The 15,052-nt window shown below is 40.8% G+C and overlaps 1 protein-coding gene across 1 annotated transcript; it reads left to right on the top strand.

The window, feature by feature from the left end:
• Nucleotides 1-12,633: 12,633 nt before the first annotated feature.
• Nucleotides 12,634-13,506, top strand: SMIM1 (small integral membrane protein 1 (Vel blood group)). The gene is made up of 2 exons (XM_089493643.1): nucleotides 12,634-12,740; nucleotides 13,374-13,506. The coding sequence occupies exons 1-2, from the start codon at nucleotides 12,634-12,636 to the stop codon at nucleotides 13,504-13,506; spliced, it is 240 nt and encodes a 79-aa protein (XP_089349769.1).
• Nucleotides 13,507-15,052: the final 1,546 nt, after the last annotated feature.

Raw genomic sequence — 15,052 nt, 5'->3', positions numbered from 1 at the left:
TAGGCCTGCCAGGACACTCGGTACGGGTGGTTGTGCCTATGGCCTGGCTGGTTGTGGCTTATCAGCCATGGGCTGGGGCTGAGTTTTCACGTTCTGTTTGTTTTTAACTCCCATCATCCGCAGCCAAAGAGAGCTAATGGTAACAGAGGGAGTTTCCCCCTAAGCCTTATTGTATGTGGCTTCTTTGTTGTATGTTGTCCCCGAGCAGAGACTCGCCTAGTGCTACGTGACGGGCCATAAATTACTCGCATGCTTCTGAGTCTTAAAGATGTTTGTGTTTGGTTTATAATCACTTTATTGCTGGGTTTTCGATCAACGCAACGAAAACACAACTTCAGATTCATCCCCAGAACGTACAAATATATATATATAGGCTACTGGATGAGAAATCCAGCGCAGACGGGGTTAAATGACTATTGTAGCTGGAAAAGGAAGATTTTTAATGGAATCTCTTCATAGACGTACAGAGACCTTTATCACTCCCATCACTCCTGTGTTCCAATGGCCCTTTATCACTCTCATCACTCCTGTGTTCCAATGGCCCTTTATCACTCCCATCACTCCTGTGTTCCAATGGCCCTTTATCACTCTCATCACTCCTGTGTTCCAATGGCCCTTTATCACTCCCATCACTCCTGTGTTCCAATGGCCCTTTATCACTCTCATCACTCCTGTGTTCCAATGGCCCTTTATCACTCCCATCACTCCTGTGTTCCAATGGCCCTTTATCACTCTCATCACTCCTGGGTTCCAATGGCCCTTTATCACTCCCATCACTCCTGGGTTCCAATTGTTCCAATCGTGTTCGTCTTTTAATTTTTTTTCCCCCACAGAGGGTGAAATGGCGAAAGGCCCATCAACTGAGAGGAAGGAGGACATCGGTCTAAAAATGCAAAGTATCTACGATCTACAATGGACAACAAGTGGAAGACCTCAGACCGCAACCTGGAAAATTCCAAAGACCGATTCAAGAAGAGAAAGTTATAGTAAATCAGCCCAGGAACATGGACGTCCCTACAAGAACCAAGTACAGTCTCATATTAAGTTCTTCTTTTTCCCGTCAGTCACTAAATAAAATGAATTGTCTCCATGGGGTCTACATATAGCCGGGAATATATGGGGAGGAGTATGGGCACCGATTCCATTCCAGAGCTTGACTCTCCGTGTAGACGAAGCTTCAATAATTGTTTGTTCCACCATCTTGCCTACGCCCCATGCACGTTGTATTTAGGATTACCCTTTTGGGGTTAGCTTTGCTTCCTGGGAGGTATTGAGTCATGTCACATGGACCAATACTAAAATAAATCGCTCATGTTCAGAAGAAGACAACACAGTAGTCAAAAAATACGCAAAGTCAAATAAAAACTAAATTTTCCTTGGGCGATTGTCCCCTTTGGAGCCGTGACCCTGCGCGTTTCGTGTGTAACTGGATTCATACGTCTCTGTATCTTTGTAGTCTTCCGTTACATTCTCCGATCCGTCTTCTTCGATGGACATCAGTGGTTCGCAGGTCTTTAACGGTCAGACGTCCGGCGCGAGCTCCCCGTGGTGCTATGGATTAAGCAACTCTTCTTTGGTTACACCCCGCATGGGTAAGCCTCGTAACATACAATGTACACACCAAGTAATCATTTACCTCTCGTTTAACACCTCCTTAATATATGAACACCACATATTTATCTTGATTTACCCCAAAGGGTCCAAGACTCTCCGCTCTTAGGCCTCCAAGGCTTTTCTTGGTTTTGTTAATAGGGAAGAAAATCTCTTTCACCCATTGAAAAGTCCGAACTCTCCCACCCCATCCGTTCTTCGCCCCATCCATCCCATTGTCCGCCATGATCCCACCCTCCAGATGCTTGTGTTTTATTATCTTTCTTGTTTGTAGATGGAAAACTTCCTCTTATCTACACCTCCAATGATCTCCCGAAGACCAGCCTATCAACCGGTGGATCCCAAACACCCCTACATCATAACGGGAGCCAAAGCACCCAAACCTATCTCACATCCATAGAGATAAAAACCCCCTGGTATATGACTATACTCCACGAAAAGGTATACTAACCAAATGAAGCTTCAGCTTTAGCTTCCTATAAAAACCTTTCTTGTTCTTTACAATGTTGAGCGAGGAAACCCATCCACTGCTGACCCTGAGTCTGGCAGAGTAACATGGGGGGGGTTTAATTTGGAATTAAAAATTTACCTGAACATACACAGTTCCTCTTCTTTTTTTTTTTTTTTTTTTAAAAAAACATTTTATTTCTATTTTTTTTTGTAAAATTGTGCTTAAGTGTAAAATTCCAAAATTAAAAAAATAACGTTTTTGAAATTGCTGAGTATGTCAGGTTTTTTGGTAATTTTTATTATTATTATTTCTTTTTTTTAAATCAGAAAATAAATGCGTCATGATTATTATACTGAGATATATTTTTGGAGCTGCATAAGGGAATAATTTTTTCGTCCCTAAGCCGGTTGAATAAGAACTTTCAAATAAATCTCTACCAACCATCGTAGCGTTTTGATACGGAGCATACGTTTGTCACATTTCGGAAGAAGAAATGTCTAAAGTTCTCATCACAAACGGCGCAGATCCCTTAACCCCCCCCCCCCCCCGTCGAATTCCCTTCAGCTCCGTGTAGCCTGTTTTGGAAGCCTTCGCATGTATAGTTATTTGTCGCGCGTCTTATTAGGAACGTTGTCTGATGAAATTGGGAGAAGAGATAAATCGTCTTTCCAGGTACGAAGTGGAATGTAAGAAGAAAGACAACATCATTTGCACGTTGAGGAAGGAAAATACGCAGCTACGGGGTGATTTGGATCAGGCTATCTCCACCAGGGCTGACCTGGAAGAGGTGAGTGATTGCCGGCGGACATCTTTGAAAGACGTTCCTTGGCTTTGTGGGGAAATACGAAGGGTTCTCTCCCTTTCTGCATAAAACCTGAGTGCCCTATTTTATGTGTGAGGCTCCAAAGGCTTCGACTAATGGCCCCCGACCAACCCATCGTACAGAAACTAAACACGGAAGCCATTTTTGACCTGATGATGTTCTTTTTATGCAGGAGGACGCAGGCCCAGAGCAGCAGCCTTTACTGAACAGACCCGATCAACATGAAACAACCGATTTTGATGGATCTCCCGTCAGTTCTACTCTTGCTGACGATCTGGCGGACGCCGCACTCAGTCCTGGAAATTCAGGAATCGGACGTCCGGGAGACAATTTATCTCCTGCCTCCTCTTCGCCGAGTTCGTCTCAGAAAGAAAGTCAACTGGCGGATACAGATGCGGAGGTAGCGGCTCACCGTTCCGTTTATGATGCTTTACAGGCTCCGGAACATCAGGTTAAACTGATCTTTCACCAAAACTGTGCCATCAACTAATATAGAAAAATAGGAAAATGATTGGGTTGAATATCGCGGGATATCAGCTCAATCGATATTTTTCTTTTGACCAGATGGAAACTGCCTCAACCTTCCACTCAAGTTGTAATAATCATTGTTCGGGGGTTGAATTTTTAGTAAATATTTACTTTTGTATCATATGTTTATTGGAAAAACAATTATCCTAAAATATAGTCAGGTATGAAAATTGTTGCCTAAAAATTAATAATTAGAGAGAAAATCATTTGAATGCGTTACAATTGCATTATATATAAAAAGTAACAGTTTTGCCTTAAAAAAGGGGTTTTCTTTATGTTCCGCAGTTGGGTTAATTTTGGAATGTCCTCATCAATGACATTTATTATGTTGTGGATTAAATATATAATTCTATTTGAAAGCAGCAAGGTTTGGTTGAGGACAACATCTCGGAAGTGGTGGGTAACGTCTTTGAAGACGGCCGACAGAATCAGGACCGGACTAACGGCCCTCAGGATCTACCGGAAGACCAAGAGAAACAGATGAAGAAGTTACAGGAAGAATTAGACTCCCTCAAAAAAGACAAGGAGCTGTCTAAAGGTACCGTGCCACTGTATTGAAAACAGAGACATCTTTCCCATTTTTCCTTCAAAGTTCCAGAAATCGTAGTGAGAAGAACGCTGGTAGATCTCCTCGTACCCCTACACCTCATCTTCATTGGGCTTCCGAAAAGTTTAAGAACTTGAGATGTTATGGAAAGCAAATCTTTCTTTCTTCGTGTTTGTCTTACCACCGGTGTGTCTTTCCCAAAGGGATATCTTGGCTTATCTTATTGCCCTCTGTTATTTGTGGTTTTAATGTCATTTTCTTCTTGGTTTTTTTTTTGCAGGCACGGTCGTCTCTCTCCAGAGAATGATTTCACTCCATGAGTCTCAACTCCGAAAAACCGAGTCTGAAAAAGAAGTTCTGCAAAAAGAGCTGAGGGATCGAGGGATTCAGATACAGGCCATGTCTGCTAAGGTAAGCTAAGGTCACCGGCACTAATCGCCACTCATTGATTGCCTGAATGCCTGCGGATTTCCTATACGGTGCTATCCATTGGCCTGCCGATCGTGTGATTTCACACAATTGCATGTGACGGGTTAAATAAACATCTACTGGGTAGACACTGGTTCCACCAGTTCTGGAGATTTACGTGTACTGATTTCCCGTGTCCTTTGTATGTAGTTAGGAAAGTATATTCCATGATATTAAGATATTCCATAAAATGTACAGTCTCATAAAATGTAAAGAATTTAGAGGGCATCTGAAGAACGATTCTCCAAGGTCCTGAAAGCTTCTGTGGACCTACAATGGTGGACCAACAAAAGGTATCTTCTCTGAGACACTGCAGTCATAAAGCTTCTATTATGGGTCTGAAGAGATTATCTCTACATCTAAACAAAAGGGGGACATGATGGCTCATCTGATTTCAGTGTCTTATATACTTTTAAGATGTATTTGCTTATTTTCTGACGTTGTCACTTGAAAGTTTTCCAGCCTACGAGAAGAACGCAAGCGTGAAGAGATCATGGCAGCTGCAGAGAAGGAGAACTTCACTCTCAGAGAGGTGACCGAACGTGCAAAAGCTAACATTTACTTTTACCTACGGGGTCTATTCACAAAGGTTTCAATGGCATGGAGTGAAAAGTTGAGTCGGGTTGCTTTTCCAACTCAAATGAATTGTCTGAAATTGAGTAACTCATCTATTCACTAAACCTTGATGGCCATCTTGGGTTGGCCGATTCCTGCACCAAATATGAAACAATTACAAATATTCATTATTGTGTCCAAACAATGAGGCAATCAATGCTAGCGCAGACTGATTATTACAGTGTTTGTACTTTAAAGTCATCACAAGATTTGTAAAGAAAAGTATATTTCTGGACGGGTCTTTCGTAATTCAGTTAAATTGTTGTTCGTATTTTGTAATTGTTTCGGGGTTTTTTTCAGCTCGTTTCAGAATTGAGATCAGAATTGGCCAAGAGAAATGACGTGGTGGGTGATTTCAAGAATGAAGTTCAGAAGCTGCAGAGGGAGAGCGCGGATTATCAAACACAACTGAAGAAATGCAAGGGCGAGAGGAACGAGTTTCAAGGCAGGGCCGACGATTTAACGTTCTCTGTACAACACATGAAAGTGGCCCTGGAGTGTATCCAGTCAAGGGTAAAAGCACAAAGATCACAAATGGCTCTTATTTCGGTTCCAAAATTATGACGTAAAGGAAGGCTCAATTATGTTTTGTGATGTCATTTTAATGTAATACTTGCAGTCTCCAATAAGACCACCGGGGGGGCTACCATGTTGGTTACTTTTCTCCATAACCTGGTGTACATAGAAGTTTACATTTGGAACCCTCTGTTTTAATTTTGTGGAATTCCAAGCAATTTAAGGTATTGGATTTTTGTCTACCCCATTTCTTGGTTCCCACTGAGTTCAGGGGGTCCTTGGCACATATCTACTGGGATTAGTGGGTAATAAGGTATTGTAACACAGGTAGGGCACTGGGAAAACTGTTCATAACCATTCAACAAAATGGGAGAGTTATCCCTCTTACTGGTGAATAGGCAACTAATACCAAGTCTACTGGAACAGACCATTCAGGAGAAATATCTCTCTTGCTTTTGATTAAAAAAAATGAAAATGTTGCATCCAAAACACCAGATTTGTTTCTCCTTTTTGAAGTTTGAGAGATTCCGAAGTAAAATCGTTCAGGCTACGTACAGCGCCCCGGGTGTGAAGCATCCGCTGGCTGAAATCACAGATACTGAAGTCCTTGAAGCCATGCAGGTAACATAATACGGAAAGCCACCTACCGTTCTTACCCCAGCAAACTGGGGCAATAAGTTGGCAGGTATATGTATCATAGGCTTCTAATAATGTCTGCCCTTAAATGTTTCCGATTTGGTCCGCTTGCCTGGTTGGTCATCTTCTGTAGGGTCACGCCAAGCCAACAGTCAATGGCAGATTAGTAGGATTTACGGTGAAGGCATTTATTGGCCTTCCCAGTGGTTGATTCTACGTGTCCGCGATGGCCCCCGCTTCCACAACCCTTCATATAACGGATGACGCCGACATCACGCACATGTCACAAGTCCACTCGGCACTGAGTAAAAGCTCAGGTTTAGTTGACTTATTGCCACGTTCTTTAGAAATCATTTTAATGAAATATAATTTACTCCAATCAAAAATCACAACGTCGAGTTGCAAAACACATTAAGATTAATTGTATTTCTTTTTCCATTGAAAATCTTCTCTTTAAACTCCATGATAAATTAGGAGATGCTCATTTATTCAATTTTTTTCCCCTTTTTGTTTTTTTTTTAGAAAATAATCACAGAACGCTCCGACTTTCATCAGCAGCTAAAGCAGAAAGGAGTAAAAGTTCCTCCGCTCCACGGCTCAGAACAATTGCCGACGGCCAAGCAAACCTCGTCGATTAAAAATAAGTCCAAATAGCCGTAAACCGTGATGACGCTGACCCACATTAAACGTGATCTGGAGTAATTCTGTGTCATTCCGGTAGAATCCTCGGTGAAGTCGGTATCTAGAATTCTAATTCAGTCCGTAGGGAATTATGTATCCGCGTCGGTCGCTGGCTGGCCTTTGCTCCACCGGGAAGCCAGAACGATACGATGCTTGTCCAGCTTCCCAGAGGGGCGGAAAGTCAACTAATGGCAATGAACACTGGATCTAACGTTCTGATCTACGGCCAACACGACCCAACTGTTATATAGCGAGTTTAAGACGTCTAAAGTATTTAAACAATTATAAAAGGCGATAAAATATGACATCATACTGTTGACATCAAACGTGGCTCAAATACCATTTTCTATCTTGGGTAGGCTGAGAAACGCTTCTTTGGGGTCCAGCCAGTGGGTATCCTGTAAGAGTAAAATATTGAGGAAAAATCTCTGAGAATGATCAGTTTTGTTTCGTGTTCCGAGCTCTTTAACATTCCAAGGAATCGGTCAAAGTCTAGTCTTTGATCGTGTAGACGCTGCTATATAACTTAAAATAACACTTTTGCCATTAGAGATCTCATGCTAATCTCAGTAGCGTTTTGGTTTCCTGTTCCAAACCCCACGCTTATTCCACTAAATCAACAGGGGAGGAATAACTTCACATGGAAAAAAAAGAATCACACCGTGCAGGGAACAGGAAGCGAAGACGGCTGCTCCTTTTAACGTCGTACCGGAATATAATAAAAAAATGTACAGTGGATATTCCCTGTTTTGAATATTTCTGCCGTCAGAATTGTTGAAGATTCTGTTGAAATTATGTAACCGATTTTTTGTTGATAATATCGTAATGTAACGTCCAAAAAAATGTTAGACGTGTTAAAAAAAAGTATTGCAACAATGTAAACTCTGATGGTCGGAATTCTATTGCGGGGTGAAATAAACAGAAGATACTCCCACCTCCAAGCCGTTATTTCCAAATCCCGTTTCCTCAGCTCGGAATCTGTGACGCTAAAGAGGTAGTTGCTACAGGATGGTAAATACGTTCAGTTAGCTTCAGGTTGGACCTTGTTCATCCATTAGGTCTTCGTATCTGCAGGGTTAGGATGTCTACGTGTAGGGATGACATATTGGTTATTTTTTCCGGGATACACTTAATTTTACATGTTTCTGACCAGCATATAAAGTGTTATCCTTTATGTAGAAAGTCTTCGATTTCCGTCTTTTATACATCCACTGATAGCGCTGTAGCTGGGGGGTCAGCGACTTATAGTTTACATTTTATACAGTAATATTATAGTAATATTATAGTACTAATAGTATAGCTGTGTTTTAAGGTAATTGACATCAATTTGGTTTACATTTATTTGAAATCACTGATCTCGAGGGGTTTCTGAGAAGACCACCGACCAATTCCATATCAGTTAGGGAAATAAACTAGTTATCGCTAGTGTAGGTTTAGTTATCCAGAAATATACTCTGCAGTGGCGTAGAGCTCTCTCAGTAGAATTCTTCATCAATCTTTTTTTTCGGGAAGGGTAGTAAAGCTCTGGAATCCACTTTCCTGAAGAGATCGGGGATGAAGGGACCGGGATGTCTATAAGAAAAGAGCCAATGAGTTGTTCGGAATGTAGGGTCGTCGTAGCGACAGTATAAGTAACCTGCTGCTGGGGTTCCTCAAGAATGCCCCCTTTCGGTCTTTTAGGCAAATTACGCAGCATTTTTTAGGTTGGGAATTAGTAGGAAGAGGAACGTCGTGGAAAGGGGTGAGCTTGGTGGACTTTGTCGTATGTTTGCAGCACAGATTATGGTGGAGTATTTATTTATCCTGCGTTTATTATCAGCTCTCCCCAGCCTCTGGCTTCTTATCTCACAAATAAGCTGCTTTGTGGCTTTCTCCAGAATATATTGCCCGTCGGGATGACTGTACGTTGGCGAAAGTTTCTACTAACAGGTTAACCTTCATCATTTGGGAAATGCTTAATTATTAATCGAAAACAGCCATAAACTCCATTTTCAACACATTCTTGGAACATCGACTCCCAAGTTTTCTCTGGTGAGACAATAGAAAGGAAAATGTTTTCGGGGCAGTCGCTCCATTCCGAGGGTCTTAACCTCATTAAAAGGAGGAGAAATGTTAGAAGAAGAGACCGTAATCTAAAACCTGAGGATCAGAGGCTTAGATGGAATGTAGAAAAGTTTTCCTTGATTGAGAGTGTGGTGGATACGTCGAACAGTCTCCCAGCAGAGGTGGTAGAGGCTAATACAGTACAGGAATGTAGACACTCATGGGATAGGCATACGGCTCCTGAATCTAAGACGAGACCAACGACCGATTAAGATCAGTCATTTTATTGTGCCGTTTTTATATAAACGCGACATAATAAAGGTTTTCTTTTTTAAATGTTTATGAGCCTCGTAAACTTTTTCACGGCGTTGGGAAGTTTTGTAGGAAGGGGCCCCATACTGACAGCAGAGTATGGATTATAACATTCCTGGAGCTCCCCCCCTCCGCTCTCCTCTCTATCCCTGCCCTCCGCTCTTCTCTTGAGTGCCACCCATTCTTACGCAACACGAGCCGAGCTCCCGCGGGCCACCATTGGTCTATCCGGAGAATTGTAAGCTTTTTTTTTTTTTCTCCCCGTGGTTGGAATGAATCCAAGAGGAACTATCGAGTCAGCTGAGGGAGTCCTGCGTGTCTGTCATATGCAGCTTCCCTGACCCACATTTCCAAACCTCTCTCCGCTCGCATTCCGCGCTGCTCCTCTCCGGAAAGGAACGTTCTTCACCCCTAATCCGGAAAATATCGCAAGGTAAGCTTTTAGAGAATAGCCGGAAATCGGCATTTTACTCCCTAGTTTTTTTTGGGTCTAATAAATCCAAAATTAGTTATAAGCGAGCCCAGGTCGTTGTGTGATGCGCTGTTTGTCATGCCCTGCTTACCCATTGTACAGCGCTACGGCATACGATGGCACTCTATAAGTCAATAAATAATGATAATAACGGATAAGCTCCTTTAACCCTTACGTGTCCAGACAGCTGTGATAGCCACGCGTGTGAAGGTTGCATGTGAAGCTCGTTTGTATCGTTGTTGTTACTTTTGTTCGCTTTTAGTAGAATGCGGTATTAGACAGCGGCTTATCACACGGCAACACGTAGCGGTATCTTTCAGAAGAATGGACTTTTTCCCTGGTTGCTATGGGGATAAGATAACTTTTAAAACTTTGCACCAGAAACGTTATAAATACATCGCCACCATAGAAGACGGAGTTTGCAAGTTTTTTTTAGGGCCAACCAAGCTCCTCCTGCATGAAAACCCTTAATAATGTATAAACAATAAATTCTCCTCGGGAGGACGTTACGTTCTTGTTCGTCACAATAAGGAGCCATCAATGCATTTTATGGATCTCTCTGGTTGGACTTGAGTAGCTCCTGAGATTGTTGTGGTGAACTTACCCTGAACATCGCAATATCCCATGAAAAAACTCTCACACACAGCTTCAAAAAAACTTTAAATACATTTCAGCTGTAAATTCCATCTGCTCTTCTAAACTAAGTTCCAGCAATGCTTCTTCTTGAAGCCAGAAGGAAACTCTTGGTGTGGCATTATCTCAAGAACGATCATTATCTCCCCAAGGAATGCGAGAGTTCAGCAACCAGATAAGGAAGAGTTCTCTTTGCCTTTGGACTCTTTGACCTTTATAAATTCATAGAATGTTGAATACATTTTGGTTCCTTGGTTCTGACTTTTCTATATTTTCTTCTGTTTGTTCACATTGAGATGCTTCTCTGCTTTGAGGCTTCGTTGGGTCCAAGACAGAGCCTAAAATAATGGTCCTCTTTCTAACTGTCTGGTATCCCTACATCCTCCGCACTGCTGATGGCTTCTTTTAAGATGGTCAGCGGGGAAAGACTCAAGTTGCCAACTGGATAAAGCAACGCATGGCTTGAGTAACTAAAATGAAATGGGCTTTGGGAGAAATGGAGACCCTACCACTATCTGCACCTTGGACATGCCTTGTTCTAACCTCAAACACAGGGACGTTTCATCGATAAAGACATATTAATAATAAGATTTCTTGGAATAATGTGATCCATTCAGAAGATATCTAAGTTGTGGAGGACGTTTGAGTTGAGCTTGGGTTGGGTTGAGGTCCATGTCTTCACACAATGCAATAAACTTAACCTCAAGTTCTTGGTTGAGTGGAACCCATTTCTCTAGAATTTCAAATACAAACGTGTAGAGATAGAAGACCTTGTGATAGTAAAGATCGCTATAAGAAAATTTGCCTTATTAACTATGTATTATCCAGGGCCATCGTGGCTTTTCTAGAAGCTCCTGGGAGTCGATCTTTCAAAAAGCACAATAACGTTGATGAATTGAAATGTCCACATCCTCTCCACAAAGTTTTTTTTTCAGTTGGATATGGATGGTATCCAATGGGTTAAATCAGCTGATCATGTGGTTGTAGGAGTTTACATGGATATCTCATGTTTAATGTGGTGGGTTACTATGGAAACGGTTCTATACCACATTCCACAGCACATTTCATGTCCTACATTCCACAATGTAGCAAGATTTATGTACTGAAATATGCAGGAAATGTAATAAAAAAATTGTTTTTTTTAAGGAAGTTTCGGCATTAGTATTAATACATAAAACCGTATAAAAAATAGTTTTTAAAAAATTAAGATTTTAGCTCTATATTTTCCCCTTGACAAAATGGAGGTTAATGGGAGGTAAAGGGATCTTATCGCTATAGTAACCAAAGGGACTGTCCAGTCAGTAGGAAGATTGAAGATCGCAGGGGATAGTTAAAAAATGACAGCAAATGTTTTTGAAATTATTCAATGGTTCGAGAAAAAGAAATGTTTAACCAAGAGTTTTATTTAAAGAATTCTCAGAACGGGCCTTTGCTGATCGAAGGTTATTGGTCTGGTTTACATATTGTACGTTTAAGTGAAAAAAAGAGTTTTTAAAGAGGAAAATAAAATAAATAAGTTATCACCGGCCCTTCCCGGTGTGTTACAACAATCTGGTCTTCCCATTATTCCCGCTGTGAATACCCCAAACCCAGAGCCCTCTCTCTTCGGGTAGGTGGATGACATCAGTGGGCGGAGTTGCTGAAATCACTGGGCAGGGCTAATGGTGTCAGTGGGTGGGGCTTATGACATCTGCAGGCAGGGGCATCAATATTGTGGGCGGGGCCAGTCCCAACTGCTTTATATTTGTATGGGGGTGGGAGGAGAAATGGCCATGAGCGGCGATTGGATCGCAACTTCATCGACCAGGAGATTCAAGTCATGAGCCGGAGAAACAGGGCTTCACTCTGAGCCTCCGAGCAAACCCACGGAGACTTCCCAGGAATGCTCCAACCATTACATTCAAACATTTCTCCTCCCTTGAAATAGACTTCATTCTTGCACTTTGTTGGATCCCTACACGTTATAAAATGTTTCCATCATATCTTTCCGCTCTTCTCTCCTTTAGAAACTCTTGATATAACGTATGGGATCCATCCTGGCCCTCAGTGATAGAGAGTAGAGTCTGCAAAGACACTTAGAGAGGGGTTCTGCGCTGCCTCCTCTAGTCTTCAGGCAACGCAGGGGACTCGGGCCATTTAATCCTATATTTAATAAATTTACCAAATGTTCTGTTCTGTTTATTGTGACGACTGTCTGGAGTAGCTCCTTGCCTTTTTTAATCCATCCGGAATCCCTCATATTCTAATTACTGATCTCTTGCTGACGCAGGCCACCCCTCGGTGGTATAACCCAGAAGATGCAGCCACAGGGAACTCCAGACGTTCAGTATAGCAGATGGAATGACAGCAACCAAGATGAAGTCAGCGTCAACACAACTCACTTGGAAGTTCCAACATGGAGAAGGTAATGATGCTTACTTTTAAGTTCGAAAGCCAATGATGGGTTAGCATGAGTCCTGACACGCACTCATGCTAACACCAAACGCATACACCCTACAGTAACACTCACACACATGCTAACATAATACAGCAACGTATAATCACTCCAGGACCATACATTTACACACACATACCCTGTCTTCACTGCAGCTCATCCCTTCTGTGGGGACTGCCACAAAGCACTCATGACACCCGCATTGGCATGGCCCTCGATCACCCTGTTAGATGATGATGCTATAGAGCAATAGAGCCGGTATCATGCAAAACTATGGCTGAAGAGCATCTCCATGGCTTGTCCTTGATGTGATCTACCAGGAAAGAGAGGTCGGCCAGACCAACAACTCCCCTAAAATAGGAAAGGCGGAACAGACCATGTTTTATCTGCTAAGCTATTGGAATTCGGAATATCAGAAAGCACACATAAGAAGATCCATATTGATTACACTCAATTCAAGGATCATTTTTTCAGTGAGACTTTGGTTCCTTCAAAGAGTCCACCACCAATCACATGTAGAGTTCCATCGCAGAAAACGTATATTTTGTATCTCGCAGCAACGTACCAATATTTTCTATACTATGTTTCACTTTACATTTCCAGGGTCTACAACATGCTGTGTACCGGAAAGATTGGGATCGCCATGAAAGTGATCGGGGGTCTTGCATTGTTCTGGATCATTTTTATCATCGGATATGTCACAGGCTATTACGTCCATAAATGTAAACAACAGTGACGCTCGCTCTATGAGAATTCCTTTGTCTAAATTCAAGAAGATTAAACAGAGATTTCCCCCCCCCCCCCCAGAAGCACCTTGCACAACTTTTATGGAATTTAAAAATGTTAAAACACATTTAGATGAAATGTAATGAAGTATTTGAAATCTTGTCGTCGTCTGAAATAAGAGAGAAAAGGTGGAAAAAAAACAAGACTTTTTTTGTAACTATTATGGATAAGAAAAAAAAGCTGTGAATATATTTACACTCCAATGATCGACTGTATATAAAAAATGAAAACGGTAAAAAACGACTACTATTTACAAATTATATTCCAAATATCTTTTCTTTAAAGGCATCAAGTAAATGGGTTGATTTTAAGTGAAATATTGTAGTCCTAAAAAATTCAATTATCTTACTAAAATTTGCACACAGTCAAAAAAAATAATTATAATAAAAAAAAAACTATTTTAAAATATTATAAATATTTCACTAAGGGTCCCTTGAGGCTGGGCCATATACAGCTGTACCTACTATACCCCCTCCCCACCCCAAGTGTTTACATAAAGCATCTACTGATATATTTGAAGAGAGGCATCATAGATCATGTGATTAATTAACCGATAAATAGAAAGAATATTTAGCATCATTGCAAAATATATATATATATATATAATATATATACAAAAAAAAATAAAAAAAAAATAATATATATATATATATATATATTTTAACCTTCTAAGGTTAAAACTCCCAAAGTATTACTGTAAGTTGCCTCTGATCTTGGAAGCAATGGTTAGGATTTACTATTACCAAGCTGGGAACCTTTCACACAATGTACTTTTGTTTATAAAAACTAAAATATTGCTATAAATAAAAAATTATAGTAAAAAAAAATACATCTGTGAATATTTTTCTACCAAACAAACCCATCCCCGATATAAGAAACGTATTTGGTCTGCAGGTGAATATTGGATAATATTATTATGTTATTACATCCAGCTACAATAATTATTTACAACATTAACACCGTCCGCGCTGGATTTCTGATCCATTTCATGTTATTTTAACGGACAATCTTTGGATTGTATGACTTCATAGCTGCTGCTAGTGAGGTCATAGGCATTAGTAATAATGTAAATCACTGCCCACAAAATGCGGCCTTTCAGTGTTAGTGGTAGTGTGTATATATATATATATATATATATACAAGAATAGCAACTTTGCCATTAAAAGGAACATTTCCTTGCAGAATAACATTTTTTCCTGCAATTTCAATGATACATTAATTCTAGCAAAGTGTTCAATTCAGTGATTAAATGTTTTCGCCTAAAAAGTGACACTTTCATTTTTCTGCAAATACAATTTAGATGCAGAATTTTAACAAATGTTTAACCCAAGAACAAATATTATTTTTATACTAACTTGTTTCACATTATTGTTCAGCTTATTAGAAAGGCTTTTCCTCTACCACCCCCTACTGGGCAACACTGGTGCTAACAAATAAATAGAGAGATAAATGGATAGATGAGAGAGAAAGAAAAGATAAAGAAAGGAAAAAAGGAA

The sequence above is a fragment of the Sceloporus occidentalis genome, unplaced genomic scaffold (assembly GCF_023333645.1).
Source record: "Sceloporus occidentalis isolate IW3139 unplaced genomic scaffold, rSceOcc1.0.p SCAF_66, whole genome shotgun sequence".
NCBI lineage: Eukaryota > Metazoa > Chordata > Lepidosauria > Squamata > Phrynosomatidae > Sceloporus > Sceloporus occidentalis.
The sequence above is the reverse complement of the archived record's forward strand: the minus strand, read 5'-3'. Positions and strand labels throughout refer to the sequence as shown.